Source organism: Anoplopoma fimbria, chromosome 4, assembly GCF_027596085.1.
Source record: "Anoplopoma fimbria isolate UVic2021 breed Golden Eagle Sablefish chromosome 4, Afim_UVic_2022, whole genome shotgun sequence".
NCBI lineage: Eukaryota > Metazoa > Chordata > Actinopteri > Perciformes > Anoplopomatidae > Anoplopoma > Anoplopoma fimbria.
The window spans coordinates 17,061,818-17,082,961 of record NC_072452.1 but is presented as its reverse complement, the minus strand read 5'-3'; the positions used below and the strand labels follow the sequence as shown (position 1 = coordinate 17,082,961).

The 21,144-nt window shown below is 41.2% G+C and overlaps 3 protein-coding genes across 3 annotated transcripts; 2 read left to right on the top strand and 1 right to left on the bottom strand.

Moving 5' to 3' along the window:
- Positions 1–4: 4 nt before the first annotated feature.
- On the bottom strand, positions 5–9,382 carry xkrx (XK related X-linked). Its single transcript, XM_054597096.1, has 3 exons — positions 8,530–9,382; positions 3,109–3,368; positions 5–1,968 (listed from the first exon to the last, which is right to left on the bottom strand). The coding sequence occupies exons 1-3, from the start codon at positions 8,883–8,885 to the stop codon at positions 1,103–1,105; spliced, it is 1,482 nt and encodes a 493-aa protein (XP_054453071.1). The 5' UTR covers positions 8,886–9,382; the 3' UTR covers positions 5–1,102.
- Positions 9,383–13,293: 3,911 nt separating this feature from the next.
- On the top strand, positions 13,294–17,180 carry arl13a (ADP-ribosylation factor-like 13A). Its single transcript, XM_054598116.1, has 10 exons — positions 13,294–13,313; positions 14,430–14,546; positions 14,923–14,993; positions 15,092–15,344; positions 15,517–15,622; positions 15,707–15,909; positions 16,031–16,139; positions 16,514–16,790; positions 16,890–17,009; positions 17,125–17,180. The coding sequence occupies exons 1-10, from the start codon at positions 13,294–13,296 to the stop codon at positions 17,178–17,180; spliced, it is 1,332 nt and encodes a 443-aa protein (XP_054454091.1).
- Positions 17,181–18,989: 1,809 nt separating this feature from the next.
- On the top strand, positions 18,990–21,106 carry tmem35 (transmembrane protein 35). Its single transcript, XM_054597991.1, has 2 exons — positions 18,990–19,203; positions 19,941–21,106. The coding sequence occupies exons 1-2, from the start codon at positions 19,084–19,086 to the stop codon at positions 20,304–20,306; spliced, it is 486 nt and encodes a 161-aa protein (XP_054453966.1). The 5' UTR covers positions 18,990–19,083; the 3' UTR covers positions 20,307–21,106.
- Positions 21,107–21,144: the final 38 nt, after the last annotated feature.

The window sequence follows — 21,144 nt, the reverse complement described above, 5'->3', positions numbered from 1 at the left end:
GCTGCCGTCAGGACTCCTCCCTCCTCCGCAGGCGTGAAAGCGACGCAGTACACAAGGAAACGAAAGCTCACGTAAAGTGCGTGGTTGAGAAAGTTTGGAGGCGAGGCATCCCTCATGGAGCTGAATGGCCACATTCCTACCTACTGGAAACTGAGTCTTGGAGCCAGGAATGAGGAAGTAGTCTTTACAACACACGGGAAGTTTTGCTCCACTGGGAGGCGATGCAATTCGTTTAATTGGGATAATGTCTTATTGTGTGATAATCAAGGAGTGGGTAGTCATAAATGAAGTCAAAAGCAAGAACAAATGTGTCAGATTATTTTATTTAGACTTCAAGTAAAACAACAGTAGTCAAGGCACTGAACGAACAAACAAGACAAAACGTAAAAAAATGGGCAAACTGTTAAAGCACTTTGTTAAAGTAGAAGCTAATTCATGGTCAGTCGGGTTAAAGCATCATCAACTGGGAGGTTAAACTTAGACCAACAAACTAGATATTCCACACTGTTTTTTCAGTTGAAATATTTGTATGTATTTTTGCAAAACTAAAACCTGTTCTTGCAAATCAAAGCCACCAGACTGGGCAGTGAACAATACAAGGCATTCGTCACAGCAGGTTTATGTAGTTGGGTATGAGGAAGATACATTCGCCTGACTTTCGCAGATGCGAACGTTGCAAAGGCGGCGTTCTTGGTGTGAGTTCCCTGAGAGGAAGTAAACTGTGGTTGCCCCGGTTAGTCTTTCAGACACTCTTGGCACGTTTCCCGTGCACCTGGCTCAGTCCTGTACACGACCCGCTGCTGCTCTCTGAAGGCAGCCTTTGTGCATCGCTGCACGTCTTCGACATGCTGCATTCTTTTGTGTTCTGATGCCTCGCTGAGTGTACGTAGCCACCCTCAGTAAAGACATCAGGAGTTAACATGAATCCCTCTCACAACCATAAAGTTTTGTGCACTTTAAAGAAATAGGTCATCACCTTGCGGACTCACAAAAAAAACACAAACATTCTGGTTTTGTGGTGCAGCCTGCAGCGCCAGTTTCGATGTATTTCTAAACTGTATTTCTAAACCCACTGTTAACCTAATTCTCCACCAAGCCTTTCTCAGGCTGCTTCCATCGTCTCGTCAACAATGGCCGTCTCCGTCTCTCCCAGCTGACTGGTGAGGTCGAGAGGTTGTGAGTTTTTGGGGTCCAGCAGCTCCAGTGGCTCCTCCGGCACCAGCACCATGGTGGCAGCCATGGAGTAAGAGGGCGGCAGCTTCCCCCGTTGGCCGCTCGCCCCCCTCCTTCCCGTACGGCAGCAGATGCAGTGCAGGCAGTCGTGCACGTTGTACTTGAAGAGGCGTCTGCAGGGGTGGCAGAACTGGTAGAAGAGCATCATGAAGAGCAAGGACAGGCTGTAGCAGATCAGCAGCTGGACGGCCAGCAGCGGCGCGCACACGTACTCGTAGAAGTCCGACTTGAAGAAGTACCAGAGCGTGATGAGGAGGAAGTTCTCCAGAAAGCGGCCGGTGTAGTACATGGCCAGGCGTGCCCACCGCTGCTTCCTCTCGATGAGCTCTCGATGGGAGAAGTCCAGCTGCACCGCTGACCAGCAGAAGACGTTGATGCAGGCGTAGAGCAACGTGAACATGGAGAGCACCACCGTGGTGCCCAGCTTGGAGAAGTTCTTCTCCACGTCCTGGGTCAGCGAGCCTTTCCTGCACCAGAACTCGACCCAGGGGAGGAAGAAGAAGAAGAGCAGGTTGACCATGCCGACGAGGATCACCCAGTGTGTGAGCGCCGTGCTGAAGAGGACCAGAGCCACGATCCGGGTGGCGATCTCCAACCCGCGCCACGCGATCATGCACAGGTAGGCGAAAGGGCGCAACCGCACTTTGTAGTTGTCGTATCTGATCTGGATGGCCAGAGTGCTGCACACGAGAGCCCCGTACGTGATGGAGATGAGGGTGATGATCATCAGAGCCACTGTGGAAACAAACACAAGTCATCTGTTACACTTTCATCAACAGCATCACATCACCACTGACAAATGTCGTGTCTTTAATGGTCTCAAGCACAGAGAACTGCTCCTATTATCAACATAAAGTCATCATTTAATAATACGATATAATATAATAATCAAACACATATTCAAAAGCATTAACTAACACTAAGGATAATATAAAATGGAAGTCATGTTCTTTCAAATGTAGAAAGATTCATAGTGAGGAAAATAAAGGTAAAAAACATTCATGCATTTATTTAGTAAAAACCCTGTTTAGAGTCACATCTTTGGTCCAGACTGAATAATCTGGTTTAATCAACAGACTTAATGTATCGCCATCAAATTCGGTGCAGACATTCATGGCCCTCTAAGGATGAATTTGAGGATCTCTTCATTCCTCCTCTAGCTCCATCTTCAGGTCAAATTTAGAGATTGTACCCAATACTTTACACTAAATACCTACAAAACTAAAGACACTCCCATCAGCCTCAGCTGTACCGTTTATTGCTTATTAGAAAATGCTAGCATGCTAACACGCTAAATTAGGATTGTGAATATGGCAAACATTACACTTGCTTAACATTAGCATGTTAGCATGCTGACGTTAGCACTTAGCCCCAAGTACTGCTGTATCTATACTGTACATACAGCTTTACAGAGCTGATTGCATGGCTGTAGACTCTTAGTCTTGTTTAATAATGACTTTTTTCAACTGTACTCACTGACTTTTACCAGAGTTTTAGTTTGCACAAATCTACAGCTTTTAATTTGATATTTTCAACAAAACAAATATATCTCTTTATACACTGGCTTTTTAATAACAGTGAGGAGAAATAGAGAAAAGGCCTACTAGGTTATATGAGGCTATTTAAATTCTTACACCCTACTTTACGACATTTACATTCACTGGCAGTGGCATTTCTTTTTATGTGGACAGTGTTAATTCAAGGTGATGAGTCATAGTCTCAAAGAGCAGCCAACCTAAAATAATTTCATAATTTCATAATTTTTTAGAGCTACTTCAACCTTGCCAGAGTGCAACACTGTTAAGCAGTGATTGTTTTAAGACACTCATAAAGTGGAACAGTAGCGTGGACCTTAACCCCTTCATCATTTCTTACATCTCGCAGGGAGTAAGTATTTCTCCTGGATGGTGGCGTACAGCTGGAGCGTCAGTTGCGGCGCGGAGCCCAGAAAAGCCTGGATGACGGCGGTGCGCTTGAAGGCGTTTCTGTGAGTGGCCAGGTTGCGCTCCGATTGGCCAATTTCCCACTCCATCGGCGTCCCCTGGCCCTTCTTCAGACTGATCTTCCTGGAGATGGTGACATAAGGCTCCTCCTTTTTACCCGCCTTGAAATAGACCACCAAAGCCTCGAAACACCTGAGGATGAAAATAAAAGAGTGACTAAGAGTGGAGTAATATTTTCACGCCAACAGAAGGCAGTGCAATGTTATGTTTCAGTTACCACAATGCGACATGATGTCTTGTGTTTTAACGTATAAGGGCATTCAAATCTATAAAGCAAACATACGAGTAAAATAAAGCAAAATAACAAAGGTTACGTATCAGCAATTTGTTGGTGCAGCTTGTTTTAATATTAAATATTATACACAAACAACACTTGTCTCAGAAATGTTATCTCACATTAGGGCTCAATCATAATAAACACACCTATCTCTGTAAATCACAGCTAAACAAACACAAGAACAGCACACAGAATCCACCAGAGGGCAGTCAGTAGATAGAAAGGAAAACAGTTTTCCCCGGACGCCTGACTGGATCAACAGAGAACCTCTGGGTGTGGTTCTCCTAACGTTTGCAAGGTAAATGCTCCCTGTGTTCAGCCTCACAGGTCCAAAATCAACACTATTCATGAAGAGGAAAACACGTTTTTGAGAGGTTTCTGTGTAGACTGAAAACTTAAAAGAAAGTATTTGAACGTTAATAGTTGGATTTCTGGCAAATGTATTTATTTCTAGAATCAAAAATATATAAAAATGCTTCCAGACTGTTTTTTGGAGGCCAAAAGAACAAATGTTTGTAGAATAACTTCAGAACCAACTGTTCAAGCTGCAACAAGCAAACTACCTAAACTGGAAGTACAAGGTCTCCACCTGCCAACAACAAAATTTCAGCATTATAATCCCTTAATAGCAGTTGTAATCTGACCCAAAACTCCCACTGCAGCACATCTGCATTCAAAACACACAAGCCTCGCCCTCTGAGGATTCCCACTGCAGCACTACATCTCACATCACTGTGCTGGAATGTCATCTTTTGCTCCAAAATCTCCAACTTTGGACACAAAGACTTGAATCCCACATAAATCTATTGCTCCACGGTTCAACTATGTGCCGCCCAGATTGTCCAGAGTCAGCGGTCGAACATGTTGCTTCAGCTGCTTCAGCTGCTGCTAGAACCGAAAGCTGTGCTCTTTATTTGCTGTGTAAATGTGGCACAGTGCCAAGATTAGGACTCTCGTCCCTGAACTGTGTTTGACCCAAACCATAGAGGCTGGCAGGGGCAATGTTGTTGTTGTTGAAGGCAATATTCACTCCCAGACTGATAGCCACAGACAGATGAGGGTTGTTCAGCTTTACAGTTCAAGGTCTACGATATGAAAACGAGGAGGCAAAACCCTGATTTGCTGACATCATTTCTGTGGAAATCTGGCAGCACAACGGCGCTGAAGAGTGAGGGTGCACGCTGAACTTCAGCCAGCGTGCACTTAGGATTCAGACTGAGAGGCAGACTGAATTTCACTTAGGAGGAAGGGTAAAAGAAACAGCAGGGCCGATGAATGCATTAGTCAAGAGAATCAATATGCTTCTGAGGAAGCCACTTATGGATTTATAAAAAGGAAACATACAGGTTTTTCTGCTCAGTATATTTAGTATAAACCTGCAATCTGGTCCCTCGGCGTGTGAATACGGCAGTCTGATGAGACAAATACCACACAAACAAAGAGGAACCTCCTTTAAAAAGAAGTCAACAGACTCCTGTGACAATTTAAATACTGATGTTTTACTGACTAACGTGCGGCAGGGCATTCAGGAAATTCTTTCAGCAGCTCTTTAGCAAGATCCTCTAGTTTTGGTCGCTTGGGATTACCTCATTGGGCTCACACGCTGCCACTGTGAAACAATACATTAAGTTCTGCATGCCGAGACTGGCCTGTGTTGGCAGTAATTACCATATGTAGTTTCAGTCCCTGCTTTTAGTATTTAGGGAGACAAGTCAGGACAAGTTTAAAATAACCCGACCCCATTCTTAAAGTTGCCATATTGACTCTGTGGATACTGTTTGTCTTGATCTTCAGCGAGACTCCAATGTAACCAAAACAAGGCTCTTAAAAAAGGTTCATCGTGCAGCTATGTGTTAAAAAATGTGACTTGAAATTCCTCTGTGTGTTTGAGTGCGCAGCCACGATATCAGCAAATTACAACATCCCTTAGTCACACAGGAAACCTCCCATCTGAGGCAGGAGGGAGCAGAGGTGATTTGTTTGCAGCAGCACAGCATGGGACAAGAAGAGCTTGATATAAAACAGAAAGTAAAGAACAGAACAGAACTAAATGATCTGTTATAGCAACCCCGGTATTTGTTTACTGGCTTCACTGCCGCATTAGAAGCAAAGAGACGTCATGGCTGAGTGCAACGGATGATAACGGCATAAAACTCACATTAGAGACGCAGGATCACTTTGATATTGAAAGATGTTTCATGGTCATGGCGGTTCAACGAGCAAAGCATTCTTAGGTGGAGCAAAGACGTGTGCAGCACCATGAACTAGTGTGTAGCTGACAGAAAACAGCCGCTTTTGTTATTTAGCAGCTTACTTTTGTTCAGAGGACAATCCTCGATAGTTTTTGTCCATAGTAGCAGTGAGGCTCTCTGGATGACAGCTTGGCAGGTAGCTCGGTCCAGACTGAATTAACTATTGGATAGATCGTCATAAAATGTTGCACAGATATTTAAGGTCTCCAGAGGATGAATCCCACTGACTTAGGTGATCCCCTGACTTTCACTCAACTTGTGTTCTTCAAATGTTGTTGCTAATGCTGACTCCACTTACAATGTGCTAGGAAGAAGGTGAAGAAGAGGAACACTACCAAAGCAAAACTCACACGATAGGCAAGTTTGTACATAGAGTACACAGTGTACTACATGGAAGTGTACTAAAGGAGGCACCTATACTGAGTCACAGCATTAGTCCCGTTTTTAATTTGATATAGCTTTTTGTTTGCTCCAATACCAAAGTGACTTTAAGTCTATTAAAAGAGTACCAGATTTAGCATTGCACTCTATAACATCACTGGACTCCCAATGGACGGATTTGAAAATAAATTATCAAAGATGCAGCAGAACCAGAAATATCTTTTTTTTTTTCATTCCACACATTCTTCTTCCTTGTCAAAACCTGTCAGCTACATTTCCCACAATGCAACTCAGCCAATGTAGCCTCAAGCCGAGATGAGGATTTCAGAGTTCTGGTTAGATCACCCCCCCTAGATTTTATTTTTTTTCCTTTTTCAAACTTGTACTCTCAGTCATGTAGATAATAATGAATAATTTCCACATCAGTGTATCAAACGTAAAGTTCAAGCTCTGCAAGTTCCTCACAGCCAAAATGTGAACGACGCATTTTTCAAACACTTCTTTGTGGAGTGTTACTCCTGCTCCAGACTGAAATAGACTCTGCAGCTGCAGGTGGTCGATCCAAAAGGTCTGTTCTCCTGCTAAATACTCTGTGGTACATTGTCCGGATTTGTGAAGCAAACAGCATTTATCACAGCTGTTAAATCAGAAAGTATGTGAGCCTTGTGCTGCAATATGAAAAGATGGGAGTTTTATCAGTTTTGACGCGCTACATAAAACAGAGGCTGCACTGAAATCAAACTTGTTAGCTCATCAGCGATCATTTCCTGTCTCCTGAAAGCCATTTCAAAGGGTGCTTCTTCTGTAGCTCTCCTAGATCTTTATTCATACATCTTTATTTATCTATCTTTTCTCTTATACCTGCAAGAAGATTAAAAAATATATCGGACTTGTTATATTTCAGGATGCACTGAAAGCTTAGCCACAAATCAAGTCATTTATAAGCCTTTTAACAACACGTTCTCCTGCAAAGCCCTCTTAATAAAGCATGTTTACCTGCAAATAAACTGCAGACAAAGTTGAATTTCTAGCCCTGTAAAAATAACACACCCTTCAACTTACCCTTATCATACTGTTAGTTCAGAGTACCACCTCAGGGCTCACTGTTAACGAATCAAAGTTCAGAGTGAAAGAAAGCGTACGACTTGTATATTTGCGTTTCAGAGTATATGAGTCTCCGCCTACATCTTCCTGTGTGAGTCACACCAAACAGGTCTCTCAGCTATAAACACAATACCTTCCTCAACAAGAGCAATACACTTCCACTGCCTTGATATCTTAGAATAAGGAAGTTGTAAAATGAACTTAAAATTAATCTATAACTCCTCTCTTCTTGAGCGATCCGACTGGTCTGCAGCACCGAAAGGCCTTCATCCTGATGAGGTCATAAGTGTGAAGGATGTGTCAGCAGGGCGGATGCTCGCTCATCAGAAACATCTGACTGATCGTTTTTTTAAAGGCCTAGACTGCAGCGGGTTAAACTCTGACCAAACCACCAAGGGAGACCCAGAAATGGAAAAAAAAAAGCTCCTAATACGTGACGTTTATCTCTATTCAACACTTTGGACGACGTAGGAGGTTGTTATGTTCAGCCGTCCCTCCTGTCCTTCATGCTGGACAGGCTTTCCATCCGGTGTGATGCCGTTACTGGGTGCCAAATCTGATTGTCATTCAGTGCAAATAAATCATGATCATGTATCGGTCTATCATAACAAATGAATGTGCTTGATGAAATGTAGATGATGAACTGCAACAGATGGATGCTGATGGATGGTGACTGACAGTCAGTACTTCTGTGCACTCAACACAGACTGTCAATTTGTATCCTGTTAACTGTTCTGCACTGTGAATGGAAAGTGGAAGTTGCAAGTCCAGTAAGATGTCAGAAATATGTGGGGCTGCAAGTAAATATTATTTTCATGTTTTGAGTCCAACATGTCAGAAAATAGGGAAAATTCTTGTTATAATTTCCAACGGCCCAAAATGTTATTCAGTTTATGTCAAAGAAGAAAAAGCATAACATCCTCACATTTGAGAAGTTGGAACAAGCAAAAGTTTAGAATTTCATCTTAAAAAATGACAAACTAGTTCATTAATTTACTTATCTTTCCAGCACATAGGGATGTGAGTAATGAATAATTATATAGAGTTCTTTTGCAAATTTGGGAGACCATGACTTTTCATGGCTTTTTCTTTATGTTTTAGGTGATTTACTACAAATCACTGGCTGAAACGTTGATTAACGCCTTCAAGTATCTGAAAACACTTTGTTCTGGGGAAAAATGTCCAGGACTATTTAAAAGTGTCATGATTAGTAGTGAAGTGTCCTTTGAAAATAGCAACCCCCCCTCCTACCACCACCACCACCTTTATCCTCACCCACCTAATGACAGGGCCGAGCAGCAGCAGGTGCAGGAAGAGCACCAGGGGCCGGTCCCGACCCAGGTCCCTGTGGATGAACGTGAGCGCCAGCTGGATGAGCAGAGCCGGCAGCAGCATGAAGGCGATGGTGAAGCTCATCCAGATGACGTCGTCGGTCTTGTGGTACATGCTGCACAGCACCGCGGCGGTCACGAACTCTGCGCAGTAGAGCAGCGTCGCCAGCACGACGCTGAAGGGAGGCATGATCCGGCTGTGATTGACCACCAGCACCACTTGGCGATCCGCCTCCGTGGAGCACTCCTGCGGGTCCAAGTCGGAGATCTCCCTCTCCTGCTCCTCCACAGTCACCTCGCACATGTTGTTATTGGATTTGTTGAGCTGAATTTGTCTCAGTTTGCTCCAAAAACATCACTATTATTATTGTTGTTGTTGTAAAAGCTTCCCCTGTTCCGCCGTCTCCCCCAACTTTCCACCAAGTTGATCATCGCTGGTTTCACATCGCGTTTAACTTCCACAACATTAAAAAGAAGCCCTTTTGTTTTGTTGTCTCGTATGTCCTCGTACGTGGCGTTACCACCCTGTCAAATAGGAAAACCTCCCCACTTTCCGCAGTGACAGGAGCGCTGTTCCTGCGCCGCCGGAGAGCCGAGGACCGGGAACGTTGAGCGTTGTCATGCAGCCTTCTCACCCGGAGCCCCGCGTCCACACTGGGACCTGATCGGCTCTTTAAAACCAGTTAAATAATGCTTAGAAACACACTGGTTTCGTGCCGCTGCAGAGTCGGTGTGCAGGGGGGCATGGGGGTCGGCATACTTGCGCTTTCTCTGCCAGCTGCTGTGTTTCTGGTCCGCTGATGCTCTGTCACTCCAGCAGCTCTGCGTAAAGTCAGGCAAACGATACCGGGGCGATACCGGAAAGGAGTGGGCGGCTGCCTTCAAAGTAAGAGCGATTAGAGATAAGATAAGATAGACATTTACTCAATAAGAAAGACGTTTCTGTGCCAAGATTAGACACTTAATGGGCATACAGTAACCAGTCAAAAGTTTGGACACATCTATTCATTCAACTACTTTGAAGAATCTAAAATATAAAACATATTCTGGTTTGTTGAGCATTTGTTTGTTTACCACATAATTCCATGTGTTCCTTCATAGTTTGGATGTCTTCAATATTAATCTACAATGTAGAAAAAAGAAAGAAAAACCACTGAATGAGGTGTGTCCAAACTTTTGACTGGTAAATATATATAACAGAAGGGTAGTGCAAAGTAAAAAATTACAATACATTTAAATGAATTAATAAACTGCACAGAAAGGTGCATTTACTGTGTTATTATAAAAAAAAAAAGCCTAAAAATGTACAGTATGGATAAAAAGAAATCACAATATAGTTATAATAACAAAACATCAAAGGGAGGTGCCTCTGCTTGCAGTGCAGGCAGATAAATCAATTAAAATGGAAAAAAGTATGAAAACAGTTGAAATATAAATAGAAACTGAGGAAATGTGTATAAATGTATCTGGTGCATGGCCGGGCTATTTCAAGCAGCACGGAATGTGATATCTTGCACAGGTCACTTTGACTTTGAGTACTATACTGTACTGCTGCTGCTACTACTACTACTACTACTATTATTATTATTATTATGCAAATTTCCCCGCTTCGGGACTAATAAAGGATTATCTTATCTTATCTTATCTTATTACTACAACTAGCAAAGGTCAATGTTGTAAAATTTCAGTCCATTTTTAAATAACTACAATAATCAGTAGGGACAAATAAAGATTTATTGTGAATTGAGAGGAACAGTACTAAGTTATTTTTACATTTAATTCTCTCTGGACTACTTTTAACAAACTAACTGCTACTGTTACAGTGAGAGATGCACTGTCGTTTTATTACATCCAGTATTTGTCCTTTGAAAGTGGAAGCACTGTGTAGGGCGAGCAAAGACGGATCAGTTTCTGTGCGCTTCCATTTTTAGTTTCCACCAGCAGGGAAGACTTGGCCTTGTTATGAGGACTTGAAGGCCTGCGAGTGAAACTGCCACACAAACAGGTGCACACACACACACACACACACACACACACACACACACACACACACACACACAAAAACACATTGAATCAACGATTGAAATTTCACTCCATCCTCTCATTCTCTTTTCATAAAAGGCATTTCTCATTATTTTACTATTTGTTAGGCTCATTAAACAACGATAACTTTGTGTGACCCAGAACAGAACCAGTTTGATGTTTGCTCAACTGCTTATGCAAACAAGGATCCTCATGCATGAGAAGGATGCAATCTGTAGTGAAATACCCAATATTTCCATTGCAAAACTATTCTCTGTTGCTTAGTTTGATGTCAACATGAACTCTAGATAAATCTTATTTTGACTGAAAAATAACTTTAACTTCCAGTTTGGTAGCTGTAAATTTCCCAAATGTAGTTTTTCTGTTTATATTTAACTTAACTGTGGTACAGTTTCAACACAGCACAACCAAAACACGCCAACCTCTTTCTGTCTCATCAGATTTCATCACAAGTCAGTGGTCGACACAACCCATGAAGGCGCATCATCACTTATGCATGTGATTGGTGAAGCAATGGTGTGGGTCAGTGACTTCAGACTGCAGAGGCTGTGTGCTCTGTGGAGACATGGGGTTAGTGGGAGACGGAAACCTCATTACTGAACACCAGTGATGTGCAGAGTGTTACCAGCCAATCAGCTCAGGGATAGATAACACCCATAGAAATAATTACACTGTTTGTCTATGTTTCAAATTCTCTAAAACAATCATTGCCTATCTTAACTATTTTTAAAGTAATGGGTCTAAATTAAGGGAAATATGCCTTAGCTCTGTTGCTGAGAGTCAGATGCTTAGATACCACTCTGGAGTAGATGTTAAATATGAAGCTAAAGTCAGGAGATAGTTCGCTTAGCTTAGCTTAGCATAGCACAAAGACCTGAAACCATGGCGAACAGATAGCTGTCTGTCCAAAGGTAACAAAACCCACCTATCAGCACCTCTAAAGCTCAACAGATGACAAGTTAGATCTTGTTTGTTTAATTTGTACGAGTAACAATCCTCTGTTTTACTGGGGTTGCTAGGCACATAAACAACCGTGTCCTGGCTATAACTTTATATTTACCATACAGACATGCCATTAGTTTTATTCTTCTCATCTTATGTACTTCAAGGCAAGAAAGCAAATAAGCATATTCCTAAAATATTGAACTATTCCTTTAATGTTGCTGTGAAGTAGTCCAGCTGTAACCCAGATTGCAATATCAGCAGTCGGGGGCTTTTTGAAACATGTTTGCAATGTGGAGAACAGAAGCAGAGGGGGTGTGGTGCTCAGCTGCTGCTGTTTTTGCCGTGTGTGTGTGTGTGTGTGTGTGTGTGTGTGTGTGTGTGTGTGTGTGTGTGTGTGTGTGTGTGTGTGTGTGTGTGTGTGTGTGTGTGTGTGTGTGTGTGTGTGTGTTTGTGTGTGTGTTTGTCAGCTGACGCAGGGCTGTGGTCAGTTCTGGGATGAGTCCACTCAGCAGAAGAGGGCAGAGCCTGATTGGACATGGGTTTAATGACATAATAAGATAAGGCCTGCACACAAACCATCACAAACATCTATGATTTCATTGTATCTGCAGAAGCTCTGCTTTGTAGTCCACTCTCCATTTTCATTTGATTTTCCTATTTAAACATTAAGGAATGAAGAAAAAGAATTGCTGTGGATTGGATTTCATAGAGGATGCAAATACAAAAATATGTATGTTCATATTTGAATAGACTGCCATGTAGCCTCAGCCATTTATCTGAGCATGTCAAGGACTTGTAAACACAGGCAATACTATTTACAGAGATTACAATTTGCTCAGCAGTCTCTGGCACTGAAAATAGATCCTGTGATTATGAGGCCATCTAGTGGCTCATGCTGCATTTCAGAATGTGTTGGACTGGCTTAATAATTGTAATATCCATTATGTAATGTGTTAATCCTCTGTTAAAGTTAGCGAACCACTGTTGCAGCTGACAATCAATGATTAAAGTCAGATAATAAGATTTATTTAACTTCAATTATAAATTTCCTGTGTATGAAATGTGTCTATAATAAATACATTTCACATTCCTAATCTAATGTACTTTTCACCTGAATTATGATCTTGTTTATTTCCTTCTTAATTATCCACCCTGAAAAACATCCTTTTAATTGTATCTTTTTAGTTTATTTGACAGAAACATTTTTCATTGATCAACAGGAAAACAAATAAAAATAGTATAAAATGCACATAATAGTACAGTACATACCCACCAATCATTCTTAATACAAACAAGGAAAAATACCTTGTATTCCATTTATACCAGTAAACTCTGATGTACATTGTAGTGCGACTCCAGCTGACCGTCACCATAGTTATGATGTCATTATCTCCCAGAGTGACCAAAGTTGTGCATCCTTAATCTGCATGCTACCACTTTCAGGAGGTCACAGCACGTCACACATCACACCACAAGACAAATTTGTTTTCCTGGACAGATACATACACCTTTGTTTGGTCTAAGTAGAATAACCAGGCCATCCAATGGGATTAGTGATTAGCTCAGAGGACTCTGGGATTGGTTGGAAAACCAAGACAACGTTTCCCAAGGTTGGACCTCCCACATGGGGTGACTAAAGGCTACTAAAGGCTTACTGTGAGCCTGATTAGTTTGGTAGAAGGAGGAAACAAGATGTTAGTAGAGGAGAGCACCCAAACAAATGCATGGACATAGACTTACTTCTGTAAGTATTCTTTCCATTTCTTCTATTTTAATAAACGTTGCAAATTTTGCCCATTTACATGTGATTAAGTCAGTCATATCAGGTAATAGTAGTTTAGTGTCCACTGAAGTTATCTACTGTATGTCTACTGTCCTGGCTTATCTTTTAAATCAAAAGGTTTTTTCAGGCTATTATTTCCGCTCATTGGGATTTTCATTGCACTCTACTGGATAATATTTTAGCTTAATATTCCAGTTTCTCATTTTATCAATGCTTTCTACAAAAAATATATTAATATAGATATAAACATAAATATATTTAAAAAGTATGGACCAGAACCGACCATTCGATTGGAACCAGAAACATCTCAGTAACCAGTTTTACTCAGTATGTGTCAAAATAAACATAATTATGTGTATTACACACACACATTTTTGAATATACATTTAATGTTTTGTTTTTTTAATTAACACAGAACTTATACATATATCTTTTATATTCATGCAGTCCACGACTTGCATGTACAGTACAGTGGACTGATGGTGTATTTATATTGACACTTTCATACTCAACTTGCTCGAAATGATTTAAGCTACCAGTGAAAAATACTCTTCTCAAACATAAACATCCTCACTGAGTGCACACTGCGATGACCTCACTGTCTTTTGCAGCCATAACAAATGGGTCACCTTGTCAACATCACTGTAAAAGCAGGTTGTTCTAAACTGGCTTTATCAGATTACGGAGCCTCAACAGATGCACTGGACAAAGGACTGTGTTTTTTTTAGCACATGGCCCGACTACCTCAGACACACCTGCTGCATGTGTATTTTAAGACTTGAGGGGACCCTTCATGGCAGAAAGTTTCCATTGTCATTGATTATTTTGATCCAAGAACCTTGTGGAAATAAGCTTTGAGACGAAAGTTAGCTCGAAATGCTAACACAGTTAATTAGAGAGATGTAGAAGGAGACATTAGGCAGTCAAAGCATCACCCAGATCTCTGACCATCAGTAAAAGTCTCCTAAATCCACAGCAGACACAAAGCATCACCTGACTGAGACCCCCAGAGATTCAATCTTCGGCCCTATTTTTGTGCGTGGGTGAGTTATACTTAGGTTGACCATCTGTTTGCAGGTACCAGTTCCAAAGAAGATGGTGGCCTCTGTGCTCACCTTGCTCACCTCAAGTAAACATGTTCAACCTGATGAGCAACTGCTGCACCTGGTTCTCCAAAATACAGGAGCCGATCAGGTAACGAATAACACATTTCTTAAAAAATTTGTGAAATTCACAATTATTCTCAGAAAAATTCAAAAGGTCATGCATGTGCTGCATTTTGCAAAACTTGGATCTTCCAAAAAGTTAAAAAAACCATCCACACACACACACACACACACACACACACACACACACACACACACACACACACACACACACACACACACACACACACACACACACTTTAAAGACAAACAAAAGTAAGCAAGCATTCAGTACAGAAAAAAAAAAAAACAAATAGTTGCCACCTGACGTGATTATACTGTTACTGCTTTAAGTTACAGCTGTCAGGTAAAGCTATATGGTGCTTCTTTAGGTGAAATTCAATACTTTGCATGCTTTTTCGCAGGAAAGTGACCATTTTGGTGGTTGGTCTTGACAAAGCAGGAAAAACATCCTCCATCAGAGGGATTCTAAGAGGTAATTCAGTTACTTTAAGACCAATTTATCACAAAAAGTGTGTTAAGCAGAAACACAAAAAATGATATATCTGTATATTAACTTCCTGTTCTTTTCAGTCCCCCATGTTGCAGAAGCTGGACCCACCCATGGCTGCGTCCGAAGTGAGCTGAGAATGGAGAACTACCAGGTCAGCTTGCTGGACGTGGGGGGGTCCGCAGAGTCGAGGGGAGCCTGGCGGGGCCTCTATGGAGAGGCCCATGGGATCATCTTTGTGGTGGACTCCGGTGACAGGCAGAGGATAAAGGAGGTCAAGGAGGTTCTTGCTGACCTGCTGAAACAACCGAGAGTGGCGGGAAAACCTATATTAGTGTAATTATACTCAGCATCATACATTACAATTGTGACCTAACTAACATCATGTACAGTGTAAACAGTGTCCTCTGGTGGCTGATGAGGGGAAACACTGAAATAAGTAATGACTGGATAACTGTGAAGCTAAAGTGTGAGTGACTCAGGCCTCTTCTGAAACCTTTTTTTTAAGGTTGGCTAACAAACAAGACAAAATGAACGCTTTGCTGGGAAATGAGCTGATTGAGATTCTGTTACTGGAGAAGCTGGTCAACCAGAGCCGCTCCCTGTGCCATATTGTAAGTGTTTAAATTCAAGAATGCAAACCCAGGAATTGAAGCAGACTATAGATGACAGACAAACCTTTCTGTTTTCGCTCTCAGGAGCCTTGTTCTGCCTTAATGGACCTGCGGCGCTGGTCGGACAGAAAGACTCAACGGGGCCTTCGCTGGCTGCTGCGTGCTGTTTGTCTGGACTACCCCGAGCTGTGCACTCGTGTAGCCCAGGACAGCAAGAGGCCTCAGGAACCAAGAGAGGGCGAAAAGACCTGGAAAACAGAGAAACTTCGCAGAAAAACCAAGGACCGGTATGAAAGCCTTAACAGTCAGCTTTCTTTTACATATGCACTTATTGTGCAGATCAGCATAAACCTAAAGCATGATATTTACTTAATCTGACCTTTCATTTTAAATGTTTTCTCACTTCAGAATGCGATCCAGCAAGTCAGATCTCCGCCAGGTTCATCGGCCAAAAGAAAAGGAGAAAAGGGCAAAGAGTGAAGGAAAGCTGCAACCCATTCGAAACATGCTGCAAAAGGTCAGGAAAATATCTTTCTCCCTTTCTTCAATCTACACTCAGTGGCTAGGCTATTAGGTACATGTATGAAATCTAATGCAATCAGCAGCTAAGCCATAAATTCGGCCTTTACAAGGATAATCACATATTATAATGATGTTTAATATTGAGGATGTAGTTTGCAGTGGTGTTGAACTAGACTGCATAATATTGAGAGGTGTTTCTAATGTTTTGCCAAATGCATTTACAAATATTAGGGGGGAAGAATTTTGTCCATCATTACCTTATGTTTGTATTTTGTTTGTCATGATTGTTAAGTCCTTGATTATGTGATATAAAATGTATGTTACAATTAATGAATGGTGAATTTTAACTCAGAAGTCTTCTATTTACAGGAAAGCACTCTCAAAAACAAGCTGAACACAAAAAAGAAGAGAAAGAAGCCCGTTGAGGAGAAGGAAAGCAAAAAAGAGCAAGAAGAAGCAAATGAGCAGGAGGAGGAAGAGGAGGGTGACGGTAACGGAGGAGAGCATGAAAACTCTGGTCACAGAGAAAAAGCCAGCACCGCCCTGATCCCCCCGAAAAAACGCAAAGCCAAACGCAAAACAAAAGTTAAAGAAGAGACTCTGGACGTGCCTGAATCACTGGACAATGACGAGAAGCCGCCTAAAGGTTGAAATCAGTTATTAATGGCCTATATATATAGTATATATATACTTTTCTTTGTCTGTATAAGATTGTAAATCTAATAATAATTTATCTTTTATCTAGCTAAAGGGGAAAAGAAGAAAAAGAAGAAGAAGGTTGTAAAAGTAAAAAGGAAGAACAAGATCAACACAGAGGAGATGTCTGAAGCTTACTCTAAACCTGTGGACCTGTCTGCAACCTTTGGTGAGCCTCATCCACTTCCTCATCTCCATTTAAATGTAGAAACACTTTAGGAAGTGAAATTAAATCACAGCTTTGATTTTAAAACAACATTACCTGGTTCCCTGTTCCCTCACAGATCTTTACCGCAAGGCGATGCTGGCTCTGAGGGAACGTCAGGATAAGGGACAGTGAGAGCAAATCCTAAGACCTGAGTGAGGATGTGGTACCGGCTGTAGGAAACAGTCAAACTGCATCACTTCAAAGACAGACACACGGATTCTGTTTTGTCTTCATCACTTAGTTTATATACTAGACATCAGACCTGATCCCTGAACCTTTGGAGTGAAACTGCATTTCCAATGTGTAATGAAGGGCACTTCTGCATAATGATGTATTAACAATCTAAAATTAAAATAAAAACATGTAAGATAAATAAATAACAATGTATACATTTTCAGAAGTTAAAGATTAAATTGTTTACAGCGCCAAAATGTTAAATTAGATTTTTTTAAATGTATAAATCTATGTAGTTTTGACTGTAAGGGAACATTGATTTTTGAACTGTATCCTTTTTTCTTTTTTTTTACGGGTTTTGAATGCTTTCCAGAAATGAACACAGCACTGGGTAGAGTATTTAACATTGTTGATAATAACAATAAACATTTTGTCACTACTTGCATGGCATATCTATGGTGTTTACAATACAACAGCGGCAGGTATTTTCTCTAACAGCAAATTAAGCATGTGTGCTACAAATTATTTAGATTTAAAAATATAACACAGAAAATAAGTAAACAACAATATTGTTAATATACCCTAATAAGCTGTATTCTATTGCCCCCCCCCCCCTGTTTTTTTTTCATTTAATAATGTTTCTGTCAGATCTGAGCCCCATAATGTTCTGAACACAAGACATTCCTCCATGGCAGCCTTTCATTCATCTTGGCCATCTTTTACAATCCACAATACAGTTCCTATATCTGGAGAAACTCTGTATTTTACCAGACGGCACAACAGATTTGAGGATTAGTGCAGCAACTGCTAACAATATTGAGTGTACTGTTGTTGCCAAATGCAATAAGCAATGACAAAAATAGTTAAGTTGACTAAACATAAACATAACTTTGTGGTTTGTTGAGTGATCATGAGGAGTTTTTCTTGCAAAACCATCATGGCAAACAGTTCTTTAGAAGCTCAGTGTCTTCACTACTCACTGGTGAATGTGTGACCTTATTTTTCATCATGTAAGATTTCTACCACCTATAAAATCACCTATCATTTATGAAGTAATCATTTTCCATTTTTCTTTTTTGTTATTAAAGAGCACAAACACGACCTAGATTAGGTCATCAATCGAGGAACCCCTCATATTTCTTTCAACTTGGCCTATTTTTTAAATTTAGTTGTGTGAAAGAACAACATAAGAGAAATGAACTGTTATAGATTTTAATATAATTTTTTTTCTTTTTTGTTGAACTATGAAGCCTTTTGTAAAAAAAAAAATATATACATTAAAGTATATCATGATAATTTAAATGAAATGGGACCCACTTGAATCACTGGTTTAACTTAGGGAAAACAGCTGGCCGATAAGAACAATTATCAAAATGCATCTACATTGATGATTTTATATTATGATTTTTATTATTATGATTTTTTTAAATCATAAATGTTAATTTGTAGTTTCAGGGGTTGTTGTGTGCTTACTGGAGTGTTTGCTGGTTGCTTGGTTTTTTTAATTGTTTTTAAATAACTTTATTGAGACATTTGTTCCCACATATAAAACAAAGACACATACAAACAGCAAACAAAAAATGTAATTCATATTACGCCAGGGAATCTAAAAGATCACACAATAAACAGTCCAAATCATACCAACAACTCAGCAAGAAGACTTTCAATATCAGTCAGCCCAGCGAGGTCACAAGTGTTGAGTATGTGCACAGTGCTCATAGCTTTAAAGGGACCGGCGCGTCGCCATCTTTGTCGTCCTCCCAGAGGCCCCTCCCCCTCCTGGTGCATCTCTTCACCGGGAACCCGTCCGTCTCTCGCTCACTTCAGTGGGAAGCGCCTGCTGCACGCACGCTGCAGAGAGATGGCCTCACCAAGGACGATTACAATCGTGGCCCTGTCTTTTGCTCTGGGGTTGTTCTTCGTGTTCATGGGAACCATTAAGCTCACTCCGAGGCTAAGCAAAGATGCATACAGTGAGATGGTGAGTGAGTCCATCTGTCGGGGTAAAGGCCATTGTTCTGTGCTGGCTGCAGACGCCAAAGGCTCTCAGGCTCGAATAATGTGATGCTGACCTAAATAGGAAAAGATAGGAAATATGAATCAAAAATCGACTTGCTCTTCTTATCTGCATCTGTAAAGCATTTGCACATTTCCCAGAGGAGATCCATGTATGCATAGAGCAGGCACCAGTAAGGATGCGTCGTGTTAACGTGCTATAATTCAGATGAATGACGCAAACGAGCCGGATAATGAACCCATTTAGAAGTTTGAGCGTGTTTAAATTATTATTAAATGGGTTGTTACTGCTAAGCTTCTCGTTTATCATGAAAAGCAACAGCTAAAGAGCAATGGCGGCTCATTCCAGCAAATTTTGGGAGTTGCACCTGCCAGTGCTGATGTTGAAATATGGAAGATGATAGCTGACATGCATTTAGGCTTTCATGCAAAATCCAAACTAATATGCTCATATGATGTTTTCTTATAATAGTTAATGGGTTTTATTGAACCAGGAAGCAAAAGGTGAAAGAGTGATTGTGCAATCACAGTGATGAAATAAAAGCATTTGAATGTTAAACACTTGACCTGTGTGACTGAATGGTGACCTGACATTACCTGGTCCTTAAATGGCCTCAAAAAAAAGACACCCATGAGAGTTTGTGTGACCTTTTGTTAAATGTGAAAGATATTTAAATACGTCTTTGTACTTTGTCCTTTCAGAAAAGGGCATACAAGAGCTATGCCAAGGCATTGCCAGGCCTGAAAAAGATTGGCATCAGCTCAGTCCTGCTTCGCAAGATCATCGGCTCTCTGGAGGTGGGCTGCGGCGTGGTGCTCACCCTCGTTCCCGGCAGGCCGAAGGATGTGGCCAACTTCCTGCTGCTGCTGGTCATGCTCGCCGTCCTGTTCTTCCACCAGCTAGTAGGAGACCCCCTGAAACGGTACGCCCACGCTCTAGTCTTTGGTATCCTGCTCACCTGCCGACTGCTCATTGCACGCCAGAGCGATGACCGGCCGGAGAGAGAGGACAGCAGAGAGGAACAGCACGTTAACGACCAGGAGAAGAACAAGGTCAAGCAGTCTTAAGATCTTCCTTCTACCAAGCCACAACGAAGGGAACCTCTTGCGCGCCTATGGATTGTAGTAAATCGAATTTTGAAGGAATCAGTCACTCCCAGTAATAATACCCCCACACACCCATCTCCTGTCCCATCCAGCTAGCTGACTGATTACTCTCACCTATTCCTCTGCACTCTTACTGTGAAACTGAGAAACTCCCGATCCAGACATCCTCTACAATCATACCTGTGGAAACACTCTTGAGCTCGACTCATTGTCTGAATAGTGAATCCAATTCCCCCATTTATTCCAGTCCTACACTGTGTTTAATGTGTTTGTGTTTTTAATTAAGTATTCATTTCGTTTATGTTACGAATTGATTTGGGAATGCTGTTTGTCATAAGAGACACTTTCTAGCTTGTTTTTCTAATTTGTTTTTATACTGTAAGAAGGAGAGAATGGTGATTTATGAATTTCAATTGTTCAAGTGTGTTTCATTTGGCCAAGAGTAGAGAAAATGAACGAAAATGAACGCTTTTGAAACAATTTTGTACTAATTATACACTAGTATTACATATCCACATCTTATTTTTGTGTTGTGTTACTTGAAGGCTATTTAAGAAAGAAAAAACATGAATCCTCATTTTTCATCTAAGTAGGCCCTTACATTTTTTTGTAGCAGTGCGCATGAAATCCTTTCTCCCAAAGTTAATAAGCTGCATCCCTCGTTCTCCTTTCACATCAGTTATCACAGTGAAGTTGTTTAGCTGGAAAGTACAGCAGTTGCTGCCTCAGGTGTCCGCTGCTGGCTTGTGCAGCGGAACAACCAAATCAAAAGTAATTTTGCCTGTTAAAAATTGAATTT

Coding starts and splice junctions, on each gene's coding strand:
- xkrx (XM_054597096.1), bottom strand. CDS start 8,885: ATGTGCGAGGTGACTGTGGAGGAGCAGGAGAGGGAGATCTCCGACTTG. Junction 3,369..8,529: donor CTGCTCGGCCCTGTCATTAG/GTGGGTGAGGAT, acceptor TTTCATCCTCAG/GTGTTTCGAGGCTTTGGTGG. Junction 1,969..3,108: donor ATACTTACTCCCTGCGAGAT/GTAAGAAATGAT, acceptor TTGTTTCCACAG/TGGCTCTGATGATCATCACC.
- arl13a (XM_054598116.1), top strand. CDS start 13,294: ATGGACATAGACTTACTTCT. Junction 15,623..15,706: donor GCCGCTCCCTGTGCCATATT/GTAAGTGTTTAA, acceptor TTTCGCTCTCAG/GAGCCTTGTTCTGCCTTAAT. Junction 17,010..17,124: donor GGACCTGTCTGCAACCTTTG/GTGAGCCTCATC, acceptor GTTCCCTCACAG/ATCTTTACCGCAAGGCGATG.
- tmem35 (XM_054597991.1), top strand. CDS start 19,084: ATGGCCTCACCAAGGACGATTACAATCGTGGCCCTGTCTTTTGCTCTG. Junction 19,204..19,940: donor AAGATGCATACAGTGAGATG/GTGAGTGAGTCC, acceptor TTGTCCTTTCAG/AAAAGGGCATACAAGAGCTA.